The sequence below is a fragment of the Centropristis striata genome, chromosome 21, assembly GCF_030273125.1.
Source record: "Centropristis striata isolate RG_2023a ecotype Rhode Island chromosome 21, C.striata_1.0, whole genome shotgun sequence".
Taxonomy (NCBI): Eukaryota; Metazoa; Chordata; class Actinopteri; order Perciformes; family Serranidae; genus Centropristis; species Centropristis striata.
In genome coordinates this window covers 22,261,712-22,287,792 of record NC_081537.1, presented here as the reverse complement: position 1 = coordinate 22,287,792, position 26,081 = coordinate 22,261,712, and the positions used below count along the sequence as shown (strand labels likewise).

The window sequence follows — 26,081 nt, the reverse complement described above, 5'->3', positions numbered from 1 at the left end:
TTAAAAATTCTTCATTGGGGTAAAAAAAATAATATTCGTATTAACTTGGTTACTGTAAAGCATTAACTTAAACACATATTTATTGACGTTTTTACAAGAATACATGTTTCTTAGGGCTTTTTGGATGTCCAGTACAAATATCAACCCAACTCAGTCAATTATAATAGGCAAGTCTCAAAATATAAATATATATAGAATATTAATTTAGCTCTGAGGGCCAAACTTTAAAAAATGTATAACTAAGAAGGTATTTGAAGTAGAGCTATCGGTTTGTTTGATTTTTTTTGGACATGATTTAGGAAAAGTTGTGGGTGAGTTGGCATGAAACTGACCCTTAGGTAAAGGCCAGACAGAGTACTTTTTATCCAGTCTTACAAATAATGGTAATTGAGCAGCAGGAATAAACCACAAATTTATTACAAATGTGGCAACAGAAGACCAGCAGCAGCATAATCTGGACAGTTATTCCAGCTGTTCCGCTGATTTCCTTTGTTTAATTCCGTCTCCATAAAGATCAAGTGTGGAGTCTGCAAACTCTCCACCCAAGCGACTTTACAGTGTAGCTCTTTTAATGGCCTTTTGCACCTGTTTAATGACATTTAGCCCAGACTAATTGAGAGGCCCCAGATAACCATCTGAGCTGCCATTTGGGCCCGCTGAAGGAAAAGCAGCCAGGCTGACAGGCTGACAGGTGGGGGAGGAGGGAAAAGTTATGTGGTTGCGTTGTGTTTGGGAGAGAAGCTTCTGTCTGTCTGCTTCACCTCTTGGGGAGCAAAGGGGAGACAAGGTGAAACTCTCAAACCTTTGCTCTGCCGCACATACAGCATGAGCGACGTACACGTGCACGCCACCTCTCTGTCATCACCTGCTCTGCCTGCTCCCCACGCCTGCCAATTACAGCTTTACCTTTTAGCTGGATGCTCTATCAGGGCAAGCCATCTCATTACAGCAGCCAGCTGGCCACAGCCAAAGGCCGACTCCTGCACACAGCCACCCAGCTAAAGGTCAGCTCACACACTGCTGGATGCTGTCACAGGCTCCGAGCAGCCGCTGTGGGTACCAGATTTAAGTAATGTGTGTATTTGCAGAGCTCAGAGGTCTTTACAACAGGTTTTCACAAGACTTCTAAGTCTGGGAGCGAGGATTAGGACTGATGTGTGTGTGGGAAGGGAGGGTTTTGTGTATGAGTCACAAAGAAGACTACCTGATGGCCTTTCCAGAGTGAATCATCGTCGTAATCTGACAGCTGTCAAAGATCTATTAATGAGTGTGTGCAGGGATCACTGCCGGGGGATGCCAGGGTCTTTAGTCATGGTCGAGACACACAGAAGGATGCGGCCTCGTCGGCTAATCGTTGATTGCCATGTTTCGCTGATTCAGGCAATGAATGATACATTCCTCAAAGTAATTCTTTAAAGTTTCTTTGGTTTTGGGATTAAAAAAAAGATGAATATAATATTTAATTACAGAGAACAGTGATTGTTTTGGCAGGTATTACTAATCTGTTCCACCTGAAGAATGCTGAAAGATTCTTTGCCAATTCTAAGTGTTTCTCACAACATAACTGTGTTTTTTGTCTGCAGCTGTTAACATTTAGCATGTTGAAGAAATGTCCTCACATTGATTTAAATTAGTTTAACCCTCTGAACCTCACAACCTGCTGGCAGATTTTTCTGAACAAAATCATCCAATTTACAACATTTATCACATCCAGAAACTGTAAAAACAAACATTTCTGTTGGATTTTCAAATGTTCTCATGGTGTTTGAATAAAGCATTTGTGAGGAACGCTTCTGTCTGGAAAAGTAACCAAACTTTAGAACTTTATTCTACATGTCTCATTTAAACTTTTGCCCAAAATAAACAGTTTGCACTGACCAGACCCTGTAAAAAACATTCAATTCTGCACTCAGTGCAACTGTGAGGCCAGTGAAAACTTCAACTAAACTGCACAGAAGAGGAGAGATTGTAAAAATGTAAATAGTTCATTTTGTATAGCATGTGGAGTCTGCAGTTTTTGCTCTGCAATCATGGGGTCTTGGAAATGTTGAATGTGTAGATTTGATTTGATTTCCAATTTTTCAAAAATAAATGATCCAAAAAACACAACTTGTGTTTTTTCCTTTCTTTATGATTTCTGTCATTCTAACAGTGTTATTCTGCACAAAGACATGTTTGAGTTGTTCCCTTCTCTTGCAATGATAAGAGCTGCAGGACTTATTTATTGCAGTGGAAAACAAGGCCACAGTGAGTATGATGTAAAAAGAGCAACTGAAACAGAAACAAACTTAAACATACTTAAACAAGACTGTCAGATGAAAATGTGTCCTCAGCACAAAGAAAATCTTGTGAAATCACCATCTGACTTACAGCAGGACTATAAACAGAGACACAAACAAATAAATAAATAAGTGATGTCTGGATAATAAAAAAAAGAGAGAAACTCACCCATCTGTTCCACTATGTCTGGAGGGAAGACTCGAGAGGCGAAGGCTCGACGGAAGATGTCAGAAAACTCCTTGTCGAGGCCGCCGATACCCATCTTCTCAAAGTTCCAGTCCGGGGTGATGATGGACTGCCGAGAGTCTCGGGTCTTCGATTTCCCTGGAGGCGTGAGATAAAAAACAGACACTAGATGTTTTGCTCCAAGTCTAATGTTTTATGATTATTAACTCAAAAACAGATGAGTAGATAGAGGTGCTTTTTGTCTTTTAATTTATAGTTATAAAATACTGTTGGAGGAGTCACAGCATGATTGTTTGCAGTGAAATTAACATGACTGATTGAAAAACTGCTTTGTTTTTATATCAGGTAAGTTTTAAATCTTCATAATCATAATCAGGTTTATTGCCAAGTAGGTTTTCTCATTTAAGGAATTAGCCTCAGTGTTTTGGTGCATTACAATAAATTAAGAGAAAATAAAAATAAAGAAGACAAGTAGGCTCTGCAAAAGTCAAAAAACATAATAATGACAGAAAAAAATGATAATAAAAATGTGAAATACTGTCAAAAAGATGTGCAACATATCTGTTTAAAAGAGCTGAACAGTTGTAGTTTTTTCAGGAAAATGAAAAACTTTAGTTTGTAAACTGTTTTGTTAATTTATGGTTTTCTTTTTTCATTTGTAGTTTACTTGTTTGTCTTATGTTTTCTTTGCCTTGGGTTTTTACTTACTATACTTTTTTTTTGTTTGTTATGTAATGGTTACTTATGTGGACTCCAGGAAGAGAAGTTGCAACCTTGTCATGGATAATAGGATCCAAATTTACAAATAAACTGTAAGAAGTATAACACGTTAATGTGTATTATAGTTCACAGAGATAATTGCCAAAAAGATGTACATTAATGTAACACACAGAACATATTTTTGCTTTGTTTCTGGCTTTTGTGTTGAATATGCACATCACCACAATATATTACATTTAAGCCTGATTATGAAGTTAAACTGAGCATCAGGTGGTGACCGGGAGAGTTGGACTTTAAAAGAGTAACATGTGTGAAGTGTGCCCCCTTGTGGTGTTAAGGAGAGTCTCCCTTCAGCCAGTGGACATAAGAACACGTTTCTTTTTGAATAATAATGGGAAATAAGTGAGAGGTTTGCAGTGGTTTAAAAGTTCACTATCTTTCATCATCATGCAGCTTTACTGTCTGTAATTAACATTTACACTGGCTGTTAAGTAAAGGCTAGACAAGAGAAAACGTCAAAGAGTTAAAATAATTTAAAGTAATGTCAACAATGTCCAATGTCAGCTACCCAAACTGTAGATACTTGAGATACAATGCTCTTGTTTTAGGTGGAAAAAATAGTTGCATCTTGTTTTTTAAAAGGTGAAAAATAGCAAAGAGCTGACACTCACCGACCAGCGTCATGGATGAAGTCTCTGACTTCTCAAATATCACCTGACTGTTTCCCAGCAATAAACCGATTTCAATCTGAGGAGAGAAACAATAAAGATGATACTCACTCAGGTCAAAGTACAATCAGCAGTTGTGCTTACTCTACTGTATTTATGAATGTGGAAGAGCTCAACTTGCTTTTCACTGGTGCCACTTTTGTAAAATGACAGCAGGCTTGGGGCCACTGTCCCCTCTTTTTATTATAGGCAAGCTCTATTTTGATGCTATTTTTGCATCCTGGCACCTTATCTACTTTCAACGTACATAAAGAATTCCCTGTTTGAATCAATTTATTTCCATTGTGAATTAGAAAATGGTCAACGGGCAACCTTTACTCAAATCATTTTGCTTTTGTTCTTGGATCTTATTTGTATTACTTATTTATTCATATATATTCTGTTTCACTTCCTCTGTGTTAAATGTGTCTCAAGTGTGATTTAAAACTCAGCGTGCACACTGTATCAATCCTCTGTGGGGTGGGACCGCAGGGACACAGTTGTGCGCTGGGAATCTGACGTGTGAATTAATTTACCTTTTCAATTTATTTAGTCTTTCCCTCTTCTCCCTTGTGCACACATTTACAACTTTGCTTGTAAGTACATGCCAACCTTGTGTATCATGATTTGAGCTGTTTTCTAAAGAAAATGATGAACAGTACAGAGGAAAATTATAGACATTATGGGGCAGTGGTTACCTTCTGTTTCTTAGAAGATGAATTTCCTCCCTTTAGGATGCTGGGGTCCATGCCCTCAATATCCTTTATCAGCAAGCCAAACAGCTTGTCAAAGCTGCTAAACGCCAGCTGGAAAACAAAAACAGAGAGATGAGGACAGAGAAACTCTTAATTACCACAAACAAATGGAACATTTTTGTGCTTGCACAGAGTAGGGCTGCACAATTAACCCAAATTGCAGTATGGACTAAAATCGCATTAGTTGATGTGGTGCTGCAGAGATGTCCCAATCTACAAATCGTGTTCTTCAGACAGAATAAATCTTTGTTTGATACAAATCCTTGTAAAACATCAAGCAATTTTCAATGAAATTAAGAATAAAAAGTCCTTCCAATATCATGAATCAAATCGTATTGCAATGTTAGCCAACTTAATTGCAATTATTATTCTAAATTGTGCAGCTCTAGTATTGGGAAAAAATTTAATAAATTGTTAAAGAAAGAGAGAAACAATTCATTCAACACATTTAACAGTAAGTTTTTGCTTTTACTGTGCATGTGCATCACATTAACTAGGATTAAAATCTGAACAAGTCTCTCTCACAGCGGCAGAGTCTATATTAGTTACTCTAATAAATTCTACAATAAACTAGAAGCTTGGCAGGTTGAGTGTTCAGCACCTGCTGTCCGACGCTGAAGGCCTGGTTGTTGAAGTGCTGGAGGAACTCGGTGGCTATTTTGTCCGAGTCGTAGGGGTTACTGTCCACCACCTTCTTCTGCAGGAAGTCGATTTCCACTGTCATGCTGCCTATACACTGCTTGGACTTGTCAAACGTGTAGTTTCTTACTATAAGGGGGTAAAAACAAAAAGAAAGCTGGTGAGGATTCGACAACAACATCTGGATTATGTCTGATAGGAAAGTTAGTTTTCATACTGTATAAGAGAAAATAAAGCTTCATTTATTGATTTTTGTGACTACTTTGGGGAAAGCATCTGAAGTATTATCAGCTTTTAAAGTGGCAAACCGATGCTTTTTTCACATGCAGCAGACACAGAGAGCAAGATTAGGATCAATTCTTCTGTGGCTGAGAAAGTATCTGGCTCTTAATCTGTCAGAGGCTGTTCTTTCTCTACCGGCTAACTTTGTTTCGATGCCTCGCTTCATTGCGCCAAAGATCGAGGCCTTCTTACATCACCGGGGCAGTTTTGAATACAGGGTGTTCCTGTCAATCTGCCATAGTATTTAAAAAGAGAGCTGCAGACTGTTTAAAATGTTTTTTATTGTGAATAAAATAAGACAAATGAAAAAAGGGAATCCCCTTGTATTCTGACTAAATCATCTCATATTTAATCCATCCACACTGGTGCAATACCAGGGTTTGGCCAGCAGATGTCACCATTTCTGACTGACTATCAAATTCAAAACAATGAACCGTTTCCAATGGTATTGCTTTATATTGATTCAGTGCTTCAGAAACCTCAGTTTCTCCCATCACTACTGAATATCGCTCGCAGCTCAAAGGCACATCGCCGATATTTATCCTCCGATTATGTTCAATCAGACACTGACTTAACTGCAGGGTCTCAGCTCATTAGTACGTTTGTTGTGGTTACCAAATCAATAAATGCCTTATTAGCCGGCATCAAACAGTGATTCCTTTGTTCTGTAATGGGAGAAACAAAATCAGCAACACAACAGGCAGCTCCTGAACTGGACGTGATTTGTGGTGCCCTGTTCTAATTGTCTGCATGTCTTTAAACTGCCTCATTATGGAAATGAGATCTTCTTTAAGTGGCTCCCCTCTAGATTGGGCTGATATTTCCACCGCTGCCAGGTAATTAGGAAAATTAAACCCACAATACCTCTGCATAATTCATATCCAAGTTACCAGGACACACTGCTAAAAATATTCAGTTCACGGTGGAATTTAAATGTTGAATGTTCTGATATGGTAGCTTTAAACACAAAAGGACAGATTATTACTTTAATCGAATATTCAAAATTGCATATCTCTTGAATTTCCTCAGGTTTTCAATTAAGGTTATAACCACAGTTCACATCTGGTTTTTACACAGGTTTGTCTTTGGTTATAACCACAGTTCACATCTGGTTTTTACACAGGTTTGTCCCTGGTTTTAACCACCGTTATAGCCCTTTTTTCAACCACAGGAACTTTTCCCAGAGACAAGGAACCTTTTTGAGGGAATCATTGCTTTTAAACTGGGATCAGGATATAAAATAAGTTACAGAGACATTTTTGGGGGCCATTTGACCCCCTAAAATGGGTCTGGTTAGGGGGTAGTACTTTCTGAAAGCACAGGAAGTTTTAGGGATCACTTATTGGAAAAAACACACATCAAAGCTGCTTCAGCTGCATGAACCATGCAACGGGTAATACAAAGAAATACTCTAGTAGCGATTAAGGACCATTTTAGGACACATTTTCTTAAAAAGGAGACAGAGAAATTGTTTCCACTGCCTATTGTCATCCTTTATTTTAACACTGATGTTAATCTCTTAAATTGGTTTTTATGCCCTCTAATCCTTTTTTCTTCCCCGGTTTCACACCTGGTTCTAACACAGTTTTTTCTTCCTAATCAAAAGCTTCACTGCTTTTTTTGTTTCCAGACGATGTCAGGAAAGATTAAGGTATCATGGGGCTTTTTCACTCAGTGGATTATATTTTCATTCCTCCTTTTCACTCCTGATATGCAGACAGTATCACAATAGCCATCATTCTGGGCATCGTTTGGCCTCAGGGAGCTGAGTGAAATATTTCATCAAAGAGCAGGTCTTCTCTTTCTCTGGATGCTGGCCAGCCTCTGAGACAGATGTGCAGTGACACCACCCACCCATATTGTTAGACTGTCTTTCCCTGCACTGGCTAAATCCTGTTGCCTTCACCCCTCATGACACCTAAATAATAGTTAAACTCCCTAACCCCACCTATAATTAGTCATCTGTAGGATGTGGCCATCACAGTGAGATGTTTCTCTGGCAGCCTTTAAAGCCATTCACATGTTTGTTGCATGAATCCTTCAAAGTCTGAGGGTTTGGTTCTTATGTTTCTACTGAGGTGAGGTGTCTCACAGAAAAGACTGTCAAGCACTGCTAATCAATATATGACAAATTAATGTCAATCAGACAAAAGGCTGAAAAGGTGCAGGACAATCAGAGGTCTGTGCAGCTGCTTAATACATACGGTTAACCTTTTCATTTTACCCGCAAACAGCTGGTGAAGACAAAATTGAATTAAGAAAATGTGTTAATCAAAATTCTGTTTAACATTTCATATCCTGCTGATTGACTGGTTTGGTGTATAGTTCTTCTAAAAGTGTAGTAGATGAATTATAATGTCTAAAGGTGTGACCGATGCATAAAGATGCAAGTTATTAAGGATGTTGTTATCTAATATTTTTGTCAATGTCAGCAAATCCCATGAAAAACAAAACCAACAATGTGTTAGTCTGTCTCCAAATACTTTGACTTCCCTGCCCTGTTTTGGCAGCCAGCACCAAGTCCATTTGTGCCAACTGTAAATTGTTAAATGGGATGGCAAATAGGCAGTTTAATTTTTTAATGAGGCACTATAATTTCCTATAATTGCTGTAATCGCTGTAGTTTTTAGCAAACATTGCTCAAACAGATGGAAATGGTGCTTCTGTTGGGAACTATTTTCAGCAGCAGATTCATCCACATAAACCACAGTGTGTGTTCATGTAATGAAGGAAAATGTTGCCCAGTGCAACAATGCAACAGTGCAGCTCTGTGCAGAGGAGGAAGATCAATCCAACTTTGGAAACAGAAAACACTTCTCAGTAGGATTTATTCATTGTTGGCTTTGTTTGTTCAAGGGATTTTATACTAGAAAATCACAGAACATATGCTTTAAAATGTAAAGCTTACCTTCAACCTCTTGTCCAATCGACAGGCCAGCCCATTTTCTCTGTAAAGAAAAAAAAGCAAGGAATTGATTAAGTCCCATGTCTCATTATTTCCTTTTGTATTAGGACACATTATTACAATGGAAAAGGGCAATTAAAGCTTCCAGAAGAACACAGTTGTCAGACAAAGGACAGCTATATGATTTAATTAACAACACTACGCGTTTCAGAAACATGATTGCAACATTCCTCTGCAATATGGTCTCATTTCACAACTTCTTCACACTAAAACGCATCACTTAGACCTATATTTTAAACATTTTTGATGGCCATTTTTGGGTTTTCGGAGATGGCAGCCGATAATGGCCATCATGTCATATATAAATTGATCAAACTGTGGATAATATTTAATGAATTCTTGTGGTGAAATAAGACCATCATGAGGAGGTTGCAGTAGTACCTGTGTGCCGTTGTGGCTGCCATAAAGACGGAGGAAGAGCGGGCAGAGAAAGGCAAGTCAAAAAAGGAAAAAAGCAGTCACAGACAGATTGAGACAAACAAGGAGGGCCATGCAAAGAGCCCGCAGAGAACCACCCAATACAGCAGCACTATCAAGGTTTAAAAAACATACAATGTCTGCAGAAAGAACTAATGATTGTATACAGTTTGCTGCCTTTAACACCATGCAGTGCAAGGAAATACTACATGTTAAATAAATGTGTTATTTAGGCAAATATACAGGTGTATCTCAAAAAATTTGAATATCATGGAAAAGTCCATTTCCAGTAGTTCGAGTCAAATATCCCCAACCAAGTATTGAGTGCATATAGATGGACATACTTTTCAGAAGCCAACATTTCCATATTAAACATACTTTTTAAAATTGGTCTTTTGTAATATTGATTTTTTTTGAGACACTGAATTGTAGCTCTTCATTAAATGCAAGTCATAATCATTATAATTAGAAGAAATAAAAAAAATGAAGACATGAAATGTTTCATTTTGTGTGTAATGGATCTATATAATGTGTGATTTTCACTTTATGAATTGAATTACTGACATAAATAAACTTTCTATGATATTCTAATTTATTGAGATGCACCTGTAGGCATTGTGTTATTTACACTTTAGAAGTGGCATCAATCATTAAGGAATAATGGTTTACTACAAACATTTTTATTCAATTTGTCTCATAACATCAATCAGCCTTGATGATATCTGCAGAGCAACTGTTTAGCAGAGATGCACAGCCACCATCAGGTGACACAGTAATCATGGTGAACACATGGCACTAACACCAACCTGTGGAAGGCTGAAGGCAATGCTCCCAGGGCTAACACCGGGATGCCTCGTCAAGGTGAACACAAACTTGTGGGCTAAATTGCGCACCGTCACATGTCTGCATTGTGATGAGGAGACAGAGGAGAAAGGGTTAAGTATGGTCCAGAACCACTGTGGATCCGGATGTTATTGTTCTTCCACAGGAAATCCCACTCACGCTTCAAACAGCTGCTCCTTGTCATTAATGACGGCACAGTTGGTCAATGACAGCTCGTCTGTCGGGCATCGAGCCGCTTGCATTATCTGAAATAAAGACAGCAGAGTAAAATGTAAACGGTGACACCACTGAGGAACTAGGATCTATAAACAGTATCTGGATGATGCAGGTTTCTGTAGCTCCTACAAGGTTCTTTTTAGTCCTTTCATTTAACCTTTCTCAATGATTTTATTGTTTTATGTAAAGCACTTTGAATTGTCTTGCAATGCTGAAATGTGCTGTATAAATAAACTTGCCTTGCCCTACTAATAAAAAATGATTTACATTTCAAAGTGCAGTTTTCTACTCATTTTCCCTTTGAGCTAAATCAAAGAATCCCTGAGTGCAATATCACACTGTGATTGTGATGTGTAACTTATCAAGCAAGTAGACACTGCGATGACAATAAAAGAATGATATATTGTGCAACCATGTTAAGCTTGATAGGTGACATGCCACCATACCTCAGCACTTTATTAAACTGGTCACATTAAAAACTGAATTTGGAAAAACTGCTTTCAGTTTTTCTGCTGCATCTACCTGGAACATCTTACAACATTCACTCAAACTCAACACAATTATAACTATGGGCCAGTTTAAAACTATGATAACCAATAACTTTGCCTTTCACTGTAACTGTTTTTAATGTATTTGCATGTGTTTTGTCTGTGCTGCTTTCTGTTTTCTCTGTACTCTGTTTTGTGTTTTCTCTGTGCTCTCGACATCATTGTAAATGAAGGGTTGCCCTCAATGATTCCTCGAGAAAATAAATAAAGGATAAATGAAATTAAAATTAATACAGCCTCAATAAAGAGCTAGACTAGAATATATATGGCTAAAATATATATGTGGAAAAAGGTGGTTTTAATGGAGGTGGGAAACTGGATGTAAACATGACAAAGCTGCAGCTCCTCTCCCTCTGCTCCCTCAATGAGTGATGTACTATTATTGCATCACACTGAGGAAAGAGAGCAGACAGCAGCAACGACTGCTGCAATACTCTTTCATAACAATCTGACCCACAGTGTTAGCTGTTGACTGGGTGAATCAGCAAGTAAGAAACATCATGATCTACTCTACTATATAAAGAGTTTTAACTAGTTATAAAAGAGTTGAATAATATTGATGCCTCTATAGACTTGCATAATCAAATGAGACCATCAGCAAGAAGATTGGTTGTATAGTGATGCGTAACGGCCATCCCAGAGTCCGATGCCCCACCAAATCAGATGAAATAATTTACGGCACTCAGACTAGAACAGCCAATTCCAAGATACCTCGCTAATGTCAAGCTGCTCTCTGTCTAAAAATACAATAGATTGGCATTTTGAGTCCTAAAATAAATGTTATCTTGTAAGGCTGAAGGGTGTTGAGTATGTTTACCAAATAAATGTTTACTAAGTGTATTTTGAGAAATGCCCTCATCAGGGTGTCCCAGAACTCCTCATACTCTGAGGATCAACTTTAAAAAACAACTGATATATAAACATATTACAGAAAGACAACAATACTTGCTAAGATACTGTCAACCTAGTCATTTAAAGTTAGAAAAAAAGTCTTGTGTCTAATTAAGACTTTCTAACAAAAAGACACAAGCACAGAAAATCATCCTGCTCCCGTTACAATAAGCTAATTAAGCTAAAGCAAACCGAGAGAGCATCACTGACTGGCCTACATCTCAAAATCATTCAACTTAACCTATTTCAAGTATTTTAGAATGCAGGCTAAGTAACCAGTGCTGCAGAGATTATCTTAACAGCAGAAATAGATAATGAAGCCTGCTGTAGGAACATGGGGACACACTGAATATAGAAATCCAGAGACAGTCAATAAAAACTAAATGTCACGCTTCAAAACGCATTATTTTATTTATTATTTTGCCCTTTTTTTTTACGTTTTATGCTGTACACAATCTATTTCAATAAAAAAAATAAAAAGTTGAAAATGTGATCCATGACTTGTGCCTTTAAGCTAAAGTCTAATGTAAAGTATTTCCTCTGCAGAGATTGTGTTAAGGACATTCCTTACATTGTTTCCACATAATCAGCTCAGATGTAAAATGCAAATAAGATACAGGAAAAAGTCACAGGGTCTGAAATATCAGGGATAAGGAAAGGAGAAAATTGTTGCTTTGAGTAAACATAAGATGGCGTGACATAAAACCCAACATGCAAAAGTGTTTACTCAGTAACCAGTTTATGAGGTATGCCTAGCTGAAATTAATGTAGATAAATGTCATGAAGGTTACAATGCACAGTTGTTGTTTAAGCAGTTTTAGAAAGTGTGTAATTCAACTTGATGGTAATTTTTTAGAATATTATTTGTAGTGCTGTTTTCTGTGTTTAGTAAAGACTATTTTGACACCTTCATTGCTAATAATGGGTTGGACAATATTTTATTAAATATTAGAAACACCTCTCAGTAAGGCGCAACACTGAATAAACACCTCTTTAAAACACTGAAATGCAAGAAAATACATTTTCGACCTTGGAAACAGTAGCTAAAAAAAAAAAACTCGACTCAAGGTCCACTTATTATCATTCCATCAGCTGACCAGTGAGATGTGGTAGGCTTCTTCTTCAAAAAAAAAACACTCATGGAACTTGAGTTTTTCCTAACCTAATCATTTATTTAATGCATTGTCACAAAAAAATTCACTTTGTTGCTCACAGGAGAGCCATGCAACAAGCATATGATGATCTAATAGAACATGATGCTCGGCTTTAGATAAAACTAAACAAAAGTATATAAAGAGGTTTGAATTAGTACAACCTTAAAAATATACAGCAGTAAAACACACATGAATGCAGCAGCAATACTACTACAAAAATACAAAAGAAATAGCAAAACACTGACAGGAACTGTAACTGCACAATGTGTACTTTTACTTTCTGTGCATTTTACTGACACTTTTACTTTTACTTTACTAATAAGGCTTTGCATGCAGCACCTTTACTTATAGTGAAGTATTATCCCAGTGTGATATTCGTACTTATACTTAAATAAAGTCACGTTGTGTGCTTTCCACTAGCTGTACCCATACACAGACAATTGTTTGTATGTGTACACAGCTGCACAGCCTTAAAATGAAAAGCACTTTGTTTACACTGCAGCTGCCTAAAACTGGCCACTAATGTAAGGAGTAAACTGCGTGTTAAAGATCAGTTGTTGTTCCTTTTTAGCCATTTAATGAAGCTACACTTCCCCACTTTCACTGAGGAGCCATCATTGATTTAGCCCTTTAAAGTTAGACCTTTATTTACAGCCCATAGCTGCATTTTTATATCGAAGTCAATAACACAATTAGCAAGACAGTTTCGCGGCTGTGGCTGCTCGTTAGCGGTTGAAAACATTAATTTCCAAGTAGAACAACAATAGTAAAAGCACTCTATGCTAGCAGTGGTCATAAGATACTCGAGTCGTCTTCCGGGCTGCCTACGAACTTTTGAATGACATCTGAATCTGCCACACAGGCTAGTGCTGTGTTGGCTCACTTTACGTGTCAAATAAATAAGCTTAATGTCCTTAAAGTACACGTTAGGTGAATAATTCAGTGTCAATATTGTGTGGTGGGTTTGTATCCTAATATTCGCTTCAGTAAACTCACCCTTTCGCCCATCTTTGTGTGTTTTTTTTGTTAAACTGCCGTTCAAGTGCAATTCAGCAGAAAGGTTCCGCTGACAGACCAACTGCTGAAATCTGACGTATGAGGGGCGGGATCTACGACGCGACTTGACGTCATTACGCACAAAGCACGCACAGATTGATAATAATTTTTTTTTTTTTGCAATGATGATTCTGAATCTTTAATACACTTGTTTTACCATTGTACACATTATTACATATATTCACATCAGAATGTAAATTTTGACTGTAAACGCTTCATTACATATTTTGAACGCAATACATTTAACACTGTCTTCATTATTAACCTGCTGATTTTATATGGTAAGTTTTACATTGCAAAATAAAAGCCCAACATATTTTCATGGATTTATGAGTTTAAAAATTATATTAAGACGCTTAAACTTATAAATACTAACAAAAATGGATAAAACTTTGAAAATTATCTTTATGCATGTTTCTTCTTTTTATTATAATTTATTTGCTCAGTTTCTATTGTTTTAACATATTATTCATTTATCCATGTAAAGTAATCTCTTGTTTATTTGTATTACTATATGGAGCACATTATCTGCAATGTTTGTATATTTGAATTTTGTATTCAATAAAGTTAAAAAAAAATAAGAGTGCGGAAAAAAGGAAAAGACCCTGTTGTGAAATTTAACAACACTCAATAATGCATAAAAATAAAGTATAAAAATTGTTAATATAATTGTTTTTCTTGTCGGACAAACCCAGGATTAATATAATGGTTAAAAATAAATGATTAATTTTAAATTACCTGATAGAAGTGTTTAAAAATGTTTGAATTTAAAATATTTTATATTAATCCGGATCAAAAACCACAACTTTATTTCATTGGTTTATAAAGAATGTTGAGACCTACATTAACATTTTTAAAATGTAACATGCCAACACATTAGAAAACTTAAGTAAAGTAAAATCTTTATTTTGGATGCTAAACGGGTCACAGTGAAAAGCTGTACACCTTTGTTAACAAATACTGAACGACACCAATTTAAAAAAATCTCTTTATGATGGAACATTTGAGGCTCAGAAGTCTTCTTCGTGGGCGTGACAGCTACATTTGAAATCATATTTCTATATTGTGCTTTTGTACATTGTAAAAGAGGAAAATAAGAAACAAATCGTGCATTTTGTAGCACTTGATTGAACCCTTTTGTGTCTGAAACTGTAATTTTGAATTTTGTTCTCTGGGCTCCAACCACAAATCTGAAGAAATGTTAAAACAAGTCAACAAGTCAAACCATTTGGCTGAAAAGTTAATTATTCTTCTCATGCTATATATTTAGTCCTTGGGCACACGGGAACTACATTTTTTCTATATCTTGAATTATATTTTGGCCAAAAAACAGTAGTCCCATGTGCCCAAAGATATAGTAATATGTATAATGTTGGATTTTTTTCCTTATTTTTCTACTTCCAGTAAAATATTAAACTTTTTAAGTTTCTAAATACTGTTAGCTATCTGGCAAAAGTTTGTCTGTACCGATTAAAAAAATCAGACCAAATCAGAGCATAATTGGGACATTCTGCATTATATCAAATGTCATTTTGAGGCACAAAAGAGTTAATCGGTTTTGATAAATGAGGAAAGGGTTGTAAAACCAAGATGCTCTTGTGATAAAATGGGAAATAGTCATGTGTAAAAACCAAAATAAGACAATCCAAAGCTGTCCATTTAACTGATTTAATGCCCTTTGATGTGTTCTTTTTCAAATTAGTGACACATAGCAGCAGGAGGAAGAGACTCAGGTGAATTCTGTATTTTGTAGTGTCAAAATCTGTATTTCTGTTCTTCTGACTGCATATAGATACCTCCCCTTCTACTTGTCCTTTAATGATCAGGCATACAGCACTTCCATTAACTGTTGTATACATTTTCTGGGTCACACTGCCATTTTTAGCGCATTTCAGACACTTTGCAACATGTAAATCCCCGTCTTCTCATCCTTAAACTGTAAAACAAATATCACAGCTGAGTGGCCGATTGAAAAATCACCAAGTCAAATTACCATCAGCAAGTCTTTTTTTGCAAGAGACAAGACAAAATCCTTAAAATACAAAATATTTATTTTGAAAATGTCTTTATAAGAGTAAAACAAAAAAAACAAAAAAAATCAAAACCAAATCAAAACCATACAAATTGTTTGGTTACTAGCATACCACACTAGTGCTAGGAACTAACAATGGAGAATTGCTCAGTCAGGGATAACTCACAGACGCTCAGAGGCAATGAATAAATCTCCACCTCTGCCCTCCGCTCTCATATTGCGCCCAAATACTGAGGCAAACAGAAGCGCCCAAAAAGTGGCACTAGTGGTGAAATGGCATCCAGTCTGTACTATAAACAGACATAACCAGGGTGGGCAGACATGTGGCAACCATCTGATTTTCTTTTTTTTCATTTTTTTTTTAAAAAACAAAATCACAAAACCAAAAACAAATAAAGTGAGTTTAATACATATCTGAAATACAATGGGGACTTAACTGTTGGCATTGATATGGTGAGGAAAAAAGAAATAAGAGTTAGGGGGAGCTCTTCAACCAAAATTCAGTATCCCAAGGAGTATCCCAACCTTCCAAAAACTGAACAGTGTGCTTCTGAAAGATATGGACAAGAAGAAGGAGAAAGCCTTGATTCTGCATACGCAGTAGGTAGCAGAGTCCGAGGCCCCAGAGGTCAATGTTGCACCTTTGAGGTTGCAGTGGAGTCAGCTTGGCAAGCCCGACCTTATAGCAGATATAAACATATATGTATTCTTAAACCTTTTAATCTGTTTATTGTGGTTGTACAATATTCCCTGATGGCCTGATTTGGCCGCTGAGTGTTATACAGAATCCTGAAGAGATATCAAAATTAAAGGAGGAAAAAAAAAATAAACAAGAGAAGTGATGAAATTGTCCATTGAGGGAGAGGAGGAGGAGGAAGAGGAGGAGGGGGGAGTTTGATGGGGAATCCTGTTTGTTGCAGTTTGTGGGACTTTTTGTTGCTCTCCCTTGTCCCCTTCTTAAAATGTTACACACGCTGGTCAAACACACACACAGTTCCTCCATCTCACTGCCGTGGCAATCTGCTCTGAGGACAAAACACGAACCATAGTTAAGATAAGAGTAGAGAAAGAATTAAAATCAATGCTTCTTCTCTTCATAAAATATATTGATTTTTTACCTATGTCAGCTTCTTGGCTTTGTTGTAAAGTGAATCCACAACTTTGCTCATGTTCTGAATTGTTTCCAAGGCTGCTTCGTATGTTTTGTCCACTGGAGGCTCTTCGAATATGATCAAAACACCTTCGCCTTGGTCAAGGATTCCTGCTCAGAAATATATAACAGCACACTGAAAAATCCTGCTCTGCCTGTGAAATGCTGATATTCGTTTTCATAGGAAAATACTTTTTACAATTACCGTGAAACTTTTTGTCCAGAATCATCTGTGATAATTTCCTCTCAACATCCGCCTATAAAATAAAATAATAAAAAATTAAACCCACATTTAACGAGATCTAAATTTCGATTTTAAAACTCAATGAAAATTGCAAATATACAAACCTTTGACAGTTTGATTAGACCTGATATGTGTTCTATCTGAAAAAAACAAAACAAGGAGAGGCAAATTAAATAATCATTCATTTCATTGTTATTGATGAGGAACAGGACAAGTAAGGTAGTAGATGTTAGCCTGGCATATAGGGAGAATACATCAGTATAAGCTCATGAGAAAGACTGATTAGAAAATAAATCCTTCGTACAAAAATACATCAGGGCTCTAGACTAAATGTTCCAGATCAATGGGCATAGTCTGTTAATTGTTGCCTTAAAACCTATCCTGAGAGTGTATTTACAAAGTCCCGAGAGAAAATAAGGAATAAATGCTGAGTCACAAGGGAATTAAAAGATTCAGGACCTGGTAATAAGCTGGTAAAAGCAGCTTGAAGGCTGAAGTTTCCTTACCTGTACTCTGGAAAAGGGTTCAATGACTCGGATGAGGTTTTGTTCCAGCAGGTTGTCATACAGCTTGGCCAGGTGAGTGCTGATAATGGGATCGTCCCTCAGTTCTGCTCTGTACTCTGTGAGGGCCTGGAAGAGGCAAAACCTTGACTTTAAAAACTTGTTGCGTGGCAGCACATAAAAAAACCCTCACTCAAATGCACTATTTAAGGTTTTGGCTGTTATATTATCATAGGAATAATCCAAACAACTTGCAAGAGTGTGTGCTGCACATTTCACCCATCAGGCAAAAGGAGAAAGGAAAAAAAAAAAGACCAAAAGGCTAAATGGAGGTTTGTCTTATCTGCATAAAAATCTGATGACACAGATGTGTTAAGACTAAAAGGATTCTCACCTTTTCAAAGTCTGCTAACGATCTGTTCTTGCAAGCCTGGGCGACACATTTCAGCGCATCTGTCTGGATGGAAAACAACAAAAAACATGTCATTTTACAGAAACCAGCTAAATTAAATAGCTTACTTTCACAAAACTTAAGTACAGGGAAGTTAGCTATCTTTTAGAAACGGAAGTAACTACAAATAATATACCACATTGCAAAATCCAACCAATATAGAATAATCTCAATGTTGAAAAGAGGCAGAAAATTGTGTAAACCCTGTATTTTTTATTTATTTTGACCTTAATCATCCAGCAATATTCAGGGAAACAACTGATGTTTGCCACAAATTAAAACAAATGAGTAGAAAATGATTGGTACTTGCCTGTCGGCCGGCATACCGCAGGCCCAGTTTTCCACTGCTCAGGGCTTGAACCTCTTCTGGTCTGAAACAGTCAACAGGAAAATCAATTATAAGACGACAATAAGATTTATTAATTCAGTAATGGAATCTGAAACAGTAAAGCATTGTGCGCCGAGTTTGAAGCACTACTTACAAGTTGAGGACAATTTTGCACAGAAGCATGTATTTGAGTGCTGTGATGGCTCTGGGGCTGTCGATGGAGTCGTAGCCCTCGAAGGCCTCAAAGAAGTAGGAGTAGGCCGTCTTCCAGTCCTTCTCCTCTGCTGCGTGGATGATCCCTGCAACAGAGATCACACTGCATGATAGAATGTCTCAAACAAACCGCGTCAGCCACCGTGAAATGTGAAATACTAACATAAACTGGAGAAACTGGCTGGGCTGGAGATAAACACTGAGATTGTACGATTAAAAGAAACGTTAAACACCAGTGTGTTGGCTGTTGTCTGGATCACTATAAATTCAAGAAGAATTAGCCATAAACTGTGTCTCTTTTTCTCCATTTCACACTGTGCTGTAAAGTCATGAATAAGCATTATATTATCATGCCTCACAGCTCTTCTGCTTTCACACTGGTAAATACAAACTGTGACTTTGAGCTTGTTATCAGCAGAAAATGAGCTGAATCACTGAACATATAACGCAGAAGAAGGTTTACAATATATTGGTATACATAACTCGTTTTAAATATTTTGTAAATAGTAAACACCGTAGGATTTAAACTGGGCACACGTTTCACACTTGACTGGCGCCATCTAGTGGTAGTATCAAAAATACTGATAACCCCCCCCCCCCCTGAATATTTCATGTTGAGGGTGGGGGTGTTTACAAATTTTTATACATGTATGATTGTTTTATTTCATTGTTAAACATCAATAAATACATTGTTAAAAAATAATCTGGCAGCTGCTGTAATCAAATAAAATCAATGATCCTTTTATTTTTCTATGAATATTACATACTTGTACACAACACCCTATTATTTAAATTCCTGTATATTAAAGTTAATAACAAATGCCCTCTGTAGTTTATTTTGTCATTTTTGTAGTTTATTTTGACCAAAACACCAGATGGTAAAGCTAAAATCAATGCAAAAAACTATAATCACTGTATATGAGGGTTATTTTTACATAACTTATAACTCCATATTTTCTATGATACTAATAATTAGGGACATGTGTTTGTTTGTTGGGATTACATTATAAAGAATTGCAAAGAATTAGCTCAGGTAAGCTTTGGAAGTGAGAACAGCGAACACATCTGACCTGACTGCATGTCCAGAGCTGCCTGGAGCTTCGGGGGACAGTAAATGGCGTTGGCGGTGGTCCTGGCTGAGGTGAGGGCTGCGCGGGCCTTGGGCAGGTTACTGAGAGCGTGGTACGTCTTACTTTCAAGCAGCTGAACCTCTACAAGAAGAGCTTTGTCATCCATCTTTTTCAGCTCCTGGAGCAACTGGGTGCCTGAGGGAAAGAGAAAGAATAATTAATTCAATGTCATGCATTTTAACTGTTGCAATAACTTTGTACAGCACTCAGCAAACAGCTTGGGGATAAATGTTTAATTATAGACCTGATATATGTGGTTCCTCTTATTCTTGTTAGAAGTAAAACATGTTTTAACAATACAGGGATGCCCCATTTGAATAAAGATAAACTCTTTTACTTGTTCAACTTCAGTATCATAATATCTCTTCTTGTTTGTTTTTGTTTTTCTTGGTGGATTAGAAATAATCTGTAATGGCATGGCACAGATTAATGCCTGCGTTTTCGTGGAGTCTATGCGGCAGGAGACAGATGCTGTCATTTACCAAAAGATAAAAATGTTTAGTCTCTAAGCACTCACCAAGCGCCAAGGCCTCCTGGTATCTTTTGGTGTCAAAATAGAGTGAGATCAGTCGTGCCTGAAAGAAGAGAAAGCGCCGTTAGACAAGCAGAGAGCAGTTGTGCCAATCTACTCCCGCGTACACAAGCTGCAAAAAATAACCAGGATGTACCAGGTTAGAATATAAATCAAAAGACAGGAACAATAGTTTTGACCTACTTAACATAAGGCTGAATAAATTCCCTAATGTTTCAATAACTAACAAATTGTGAGTAATAGTAATTCTCATAATTGTTCTTTGCAAAATAGTATTCTTCAGGCTTAGAAAACACAGCCATAATGGGCCACAAATTCCATCAATATTGATTATTTTCCAATGTATCCTTTTCATTTTACACCCACAAATCAAAAACATCTGTTAAAAATCAAGATTGGGATGTACACACAAAGTTTATTACATTTACTTCTCCAGGATAATGTATAAAAAACATGAATGCCATACAAAAAGAAGAGATGTATTGTACCATATTAAGCCAATAGCCCTGGGCAGATAGTAACAGTGTTTGGACCTTTGTTTCAATTCACTGGCATTTTGGCCCACGTGTTGGCATAGTCTTGTTTTAGCTCGCCCTATGGCCCTTTAAAACATCAATCATTCTGAGGTAATTCATGGCAAACGGCAAGATTTGTATATGCCACTCACAAACTTCTTGGCAGAATGTGCTAAATTACACACAGTTCCCAGAATTACTTCTTACAGGAAATGTCAGTCAGAGCCAACTGTTCTCAAAGGTGAACAATAGTAGGTAATCATTTTAGTTGAGATGCAGCTATCTGAAACAGCATTATCCAAATGCATGCTGTTAGAAAACTAACATGTTCATTAAATGTCACAAAATAGTAAGCGTGAAACAAAATATTGGCCCACGTTCGGGTAGGGTAAAAATTGAAACACAAACCTTAACATGATTTTGTCTACAGATACGGATGAAAACAAACACATTCTTAATAGTTATCCCTCTATGCTGTGTTTTACCTTTTTTAAAGGTGGGTTTTATCAAAGTACATAAGGACTTCTCTTTCTCAGCCTGAGCTTATGGTACACACAGTGCTATTAATAAAGATTTCCTGTATTTTTTTACTCCTATCACATTACTCATAATGTGTGTCCTGAGGCAAACCATGGTCTCTGAAGAGCGTCCCTCTTCTCAGCTTTCACTCATTCATACATGCCACAGTGTCATTTACACTTCATGCATAGAACAGCCAAAAGAACCAACAGCCAAAAGCTGGCAATAAACCTGGCTGTGAGTGTTAACTTGCTGGCAGTCATTTGGCCACAAAGCACATTTTTGGCTGCAATTTACAGGGTGATGTCATCATAGATGGCAGTGTGAAGTAGATGTATTAGCATCTCTTGTTATCACATTCTTTGGACAAATATTACAACTTCTCTTCATCACATTAATCAAGTTTCCTGTCTTCATTTGGTTTTCAACTAAAGTCACGCCACAGTGGTGGTGCATATCTACTAACAAGCGAATACTTCACCATTATCTGTTAATACAGCGTCTCTCACTCCATGAGTCAGGACATGCTAAATATGATCGCTCCCTGAGCTTCTATTTGTGTTTGGGGATATCTCTTTTGTTGTCGCCATCATTAATCATAAAGGTTACATGTCAGCGGTAACCATGTTTGAGTGAGAGGATGAATACATCAGCAGTTTATGAGTGTGTCACACAAAATGCAAAGAACTAACCTCTGACAACGTAACTGGTGTGCTATATGTTCTTGCAAAACCATTTAATAGCCCAATGACCTTTGACAATGTAATTAAACTCCTCATATGCAGCACTCTGTTTAAAGTTTTGTTCCATGTTATACACGAGTTATTCTAAGTTGAAGGGGTGGCAAGAAGGATACATTTTTCCTATTGTCAGATTTTTAGCAGCGAGGTATGCTGATATTGCATCGTCTTTCAGAAAACACTTAAATGATGGTATATGAAGCTACATTTATTGTGCTTGATATCACCTTTCAATCTTATTCCAGACCTCCTTACCTCCAGAGCCTGTCGTAGGAAGGTTCTCTTCTCAGTCTTGGCCCACTCAATGCATTCAAGACACAGCTCGACCTCCTGCCCTGTTGCTGCCTCCATGTCAAGGAAGAGGTCAAGCAGAGAGCGGACCAGCCGGGCCGCCTTTGCCTTGCTGATGGAAATCAGAAAAGGCCTCACAAATTTCAGCAGACCCCCTAGTTCTGGAGATGGCCCCAAAAAAGAAAAAGACAAAAACTTCAGGAGGTGAACATAGAAAATATAACAAAGTCAGCAATTAGTTTAATGTCCATTCTGTTTCAGAATGGACATTAAAGATGGACCATTACCAGCAGCCTGTCCCGTCTTAGCCAGGAGCGTCCCGAGCTCCAGGATGCTCTGTTCTTTAACCCTGACAGCTTCCTCATCGTTCTCTTGGACATCTCTCCTCACTGTTGAAGAAAGGCAACAGGTTGGTATCAGATCACATTTTACGTATCAATTCCCCACTAGTTTACTGTACATATTGTTTAGTCGACAACAAAAATAGTGAAAACAATTCTTCATCATAGTACCTTTACAAGCAAATACAGCATAAATTACTGTTTTGAATCGCTAAAAGTTGTTTTATATTTTATAAAACTGAATATCTTTGGGTTTTGGACTGACAACACAAGATGTGTAAAGACATCAGCTTAGACTTTGAGAAACTGGGATGGACATTTTTCACAATTCTAAAATGTAAGAAAATAATCAGCAGATTATTCTATTATTAAAGTTATTGGTAGTTGCAGCCATATTGTACCAACTGTACATATTTTGAGTGAAATTAATAAACATCTGTCTGTCTAGCTATTTTTTGGCCATTTAATTGTATTTTTTTTAAAAGGAGTCCGTTTTGTCTATATGTTTAACTGAATGTCATTTTGTCTGTTGAAAAAGAGAAGACCCATCTCAAGGGGCTTGTACTAAATTAGGTATTCTGCAGAAGGTACTTTTCCATCAAACTGTCACTAAATCAATTCAAGCCACTGCTGAGAACAAAATCAATGTTGTCTAAAAACATTAAAGTTTGAGAGAAATAAACTGCGAAGCCGGACAGCTTGACAGCTAGTGGGCTGTAGTGACAAGGCAATTTGAGGACAGGGATGCCAGGGAAATGTGAGCCCTGTTTACAGTACATCATAGTGTAATTTCCATAGGATTGTGCGTTCGCGCAACCATAAACACACAAGTTAACCTTGGCCACTTAGTAATGGGTCAGTGACAAATAAGGATTGGCAAGATGTCAAATGGTGTAACCACAAAAAAAAGATAAATATTAAATACTTCATCCACCTACATTGTATTTCATATATATATATATATATATATATATATATATATATATATATATATATATATATATATATATATATATATATATATATATATATTAGTGGACTTATACATATAATTACTTAATTTTAAAAAACAAAAAACATTTACACATTTTTGTCAATATTGAGCAGAACATATTCTAAATACAACCATTTTTTTCTAAAGTTGACAAATTATGTAAAATTTGTGATATACCATAGTGTTGCAATGTAAACATGGATTGTATTTTTTTTCTCTCATTTTAGTTCACATTTATTTTCCTGGATATAATCAGATTTTTATGGGAAGAAAATTACTGGTTACACCAACTGACACTGGGTTAAATCATGTCATTGACCCTAATACAGGTCTCATTAATAAACACGTAACATAGATTGGAAAAAAGTCTGGTCCCTACCCCAAAAGTTTATTTTAACTAATAAAACTAAGGAAGTGTCATTTAAACTGCTACATAGATTTTACCAGACAAAAGTGCTGTTACATAAGTTTAAAGTTTACATCGAGTTGGAATGTGGTTTTTGTGATCTGCACCCTGAAACTCACATTTATTTTGGTCTTGGGAATTCACATACAAACTCTGGAAGGACATTTCCTCCTTCGTTAACAGAAATATTCTCACTGGTTTTACTTTGCATTATAAAGATGTCATACTTGGCTGTTTTGATCACAAAAAGAAGGATGATGATGATGACATATTTTCTTAAAAATTGAATTTTTCTTTTTGCCAAATACCACATACACAAATGTAAATTCTCAATTAAAAAACCAAATGTCTTTTTGTTGAAGTCAGAGTTTGAACAGTATATCTCAAATCTCTCCTGTCTACAAAACAAAAAAGCTGTGAAGACTACCAACATATGCACAGCGTTTAATGTCTTTAACATGTAATCTTGCATCTATTTGTTTTATTATTTATTTGTTTCATTCTTTTCCATTTAATTATTCTTCTATTTTATTTTTTAAATATTATTTGATTATATTTAATTTTTTGCATTGTTTATCTTTCTGTAGCTCGTTTCTTATTCTTTTGTAACTGTGCATTGTATTGCTGTTTGATATAAATAAATAGAAACAAACACGTACACTGAAAAAGATTTTTTGGCCCTGTAATTATTATTTCAATCATCTATATATATTTTACAAAGAAATACGAATTCAGTGCTTTTCAATTTTTCATGTAGTGCATTACTTAGTAATTGTTATGTGTCCTCAGTTTTGTATGTAAATTGAATCATTCGTTCCAAGTAATATTCACTAAACTAAAGTTCATTGGCTTAATTAGTTGATATTTTCAAGTAAAATGTAATTGAGGACTATAAGTGAATCTGCAATTTACTCGTGTCTTGAGTATTTTCATGAAAAAATAAGTAGTTCTATTTAATAAATATTACTTGGAAACAGCCAGAGTAAAGTAAAGTGAGTAAAGATTACAAACACTTTCTGTGTGGAAAAACTTGCCTAGCTTTTTTTAAAGTAAATGTCACTCCAATTTTAGTAGCTCTGGGTTGCTGCCTTTCACTTTACTGATGAAATGGGTTAAAGGCTTTTGACAACAAGCTAAAGACGTTAGCCACAACAGCAACCATGCTAACATGACAGTGTTAGTTAGAGCTAATAGCAGTTAGCCTACAAACTACGGTCAATGACACAACAACACAAGACACAAATACACAGTCAAAACACAACATTAGTGATGACTACTAACAAATTTCACGCCCAGGCCTAAATTTGCTAACGGGCTAAACCGCTAACGTCCACTAGCAGTTGCCGTTACTCACCGTTCAACAGTGAGTCAGCACCGGCTCTCGCTATTGAACGAAGCTAGCATGCTAACTTCGCCGCCTGACACTGACTGATAAATAGCAAACTCCGGAGGTCGGAGGAAAAGTTTCCGTCTCAAACCCTGCGCCGAACACCTACCTATTGAATGGAGAATGTCGATAGAGGCGTCGCGGTCCGTGCTAATGAGAGACTGGGCTCTCTGAAACTCAACCACTGCTGCAGCCGCCATCTTCCTTATTCAAATGCTGCCTGAATGAAAATTACGTGCGGCGACTACGTTACCAAAGTGCGTGTGACGTCAGCGTGTGACTTGCATGGTGGGAGTTGGAGGCGTAGAGGGAAATGTAGTCTTTTTTAAAAAATGGTCGTAAACATGAATCACAGGCTCATTTTCCTACGCGTTTTGATTCCTTGGTGTGCTTACTATGAAACTCATTCAATTCTTTTGTTTATTTATGTTTGTTCATATGTCATAATAGGCTTATGCTTTCACGCGATTTTACTGATGGATTTAAAACATTCATTTAGACCCGAATATAGATTATATACATGTGTAATCGCCAGATTAAATATTCAGGTTAAGCCAGATTAATATTTGTATTAAAAGAACAAATAATTAATTAATTAGCAAATCATGTAATTACCCTTCTAAATTATAATACATAATAATAAATG

At 36.7% G+C, this 26,081-nt stretch overlaps 2 protein-coding genes across 3 annotated transcripts in view; both read right to left on the bottom strand.

Annotated features, from left to right (window-relative positions):
• The window catches only part of LOC131959697 (vesicle-fusing ATPase-like), a 34,357-nt gene extending 20,662 nt beyond the window's left edge, over positions 1 to 13,695 (bottom strand). The window contains exons 1-8 of the mRNA XM_059324912.1: positions 13,600 to 13,695; positions 9,954 to 10,039; positions 9,758 to 9,854; positions 8,478 to 8,517; positions 5,250 to 5,416; positions 4,592 to 4,699; positions 3,858 to 3,933; positions 2,449 to 2,604 (exon numbers count right to left, since the gene is read on the bottom strand). Coding sequence (XP_059180895.1) covers positions 2,449 to 2,604; positions 3,858 to 3,933; positions 4,592 to 4,699; positions 5,250 to 5,416; positions 8,478 to 8,517; positions 9,758 to 9,854; positions 9,954 to 10,039; positions 13,600 to 13,611 — 742 coding nt within the window. The 5' untranslated portion in view covers positions 13,612 to 13,695. The remainder of the gene's footprint in view (positions 1 to 2,448; positions 2,605 to 3,857; positions 3,934 to 4,591; positions 4,700 to 5,249; positions 5,417 to 8,477; positions 8,518 to 9,757; positions 9,855 to 9,953; positions 10,040 to 13,599) is intronic.
• Positions 13,696 to 15,313: 1,618 nt separating this feature from the next.
• On the bottom strand, positions 15,314 to 25,666 carry psmd11b (proteasome 26S subunit, non-ATPase 11b). 2 transcript variants are annotated; one of them, XM_059324967.1, is made up of 13 exons: positions 25,545 to 25,666; positions 22,595 to 22,696; positions 22,272 to 22,468; positions 20,228 to 20,285; positions 19,651 to 19,845; positions 18,522 to 18,666; positions 18,346 to 18,410; positions 17,983 to 18,041; positions 17,592 to 17,717; positions 17,190 to 17,225; positions 17,047 to 17,098; positions 16,810 to 16,952; positions 15,314 to 16,716 (listed from the first exon to the last, which is right to left on the bottom strand). In XM_059324967.1, the coding sequence occupies exons 1-12, from the start codon at positions 25,633 to 25,635 to the stop codon at positions 16,810 to 16,812; spliced, it is 1,269 nt and encodes a 422-aa protein (XP_059180950.1). In that variant the 5' UTR covers positions 25,636 to 25,666; the 3' UTR covers positions 15,314 to 16,716. The 2 variants fall into 2 exon arrangements, with proteins under 2 accessions (XP_059180950.1, XP_059180951.1); XM_059324968.1 differs by having other exon boundaries at positions 15,314 to 16,711.
• Positions 25,667 to 26,081: the final 415 nt, after the last annotated feature.

Coding starts and splice junctions, on each gene's coding strand:
- psmd11b (XM_059324967.1), bottom strand. CDS start 25,635: ATGGCGGCTGCAGCAGTGGTTGAGTTTCAGAGAGCCCAGTCTCTCATT. Junction 22,469..22,594: donor TAAGACGGGACAGGCTGCTG/GTAATGGTCCAT, acceptor GGCCATCTCCAG/AACTAGGGGGTCTGCTGAAA. Junction 18,667..19,650: donor AGCTCTGGACATGCAGTCAG/GTCAGATGTGTT, acceptor TCTCTGTTGCAG/GGATCATCCACGCAGCAGAG.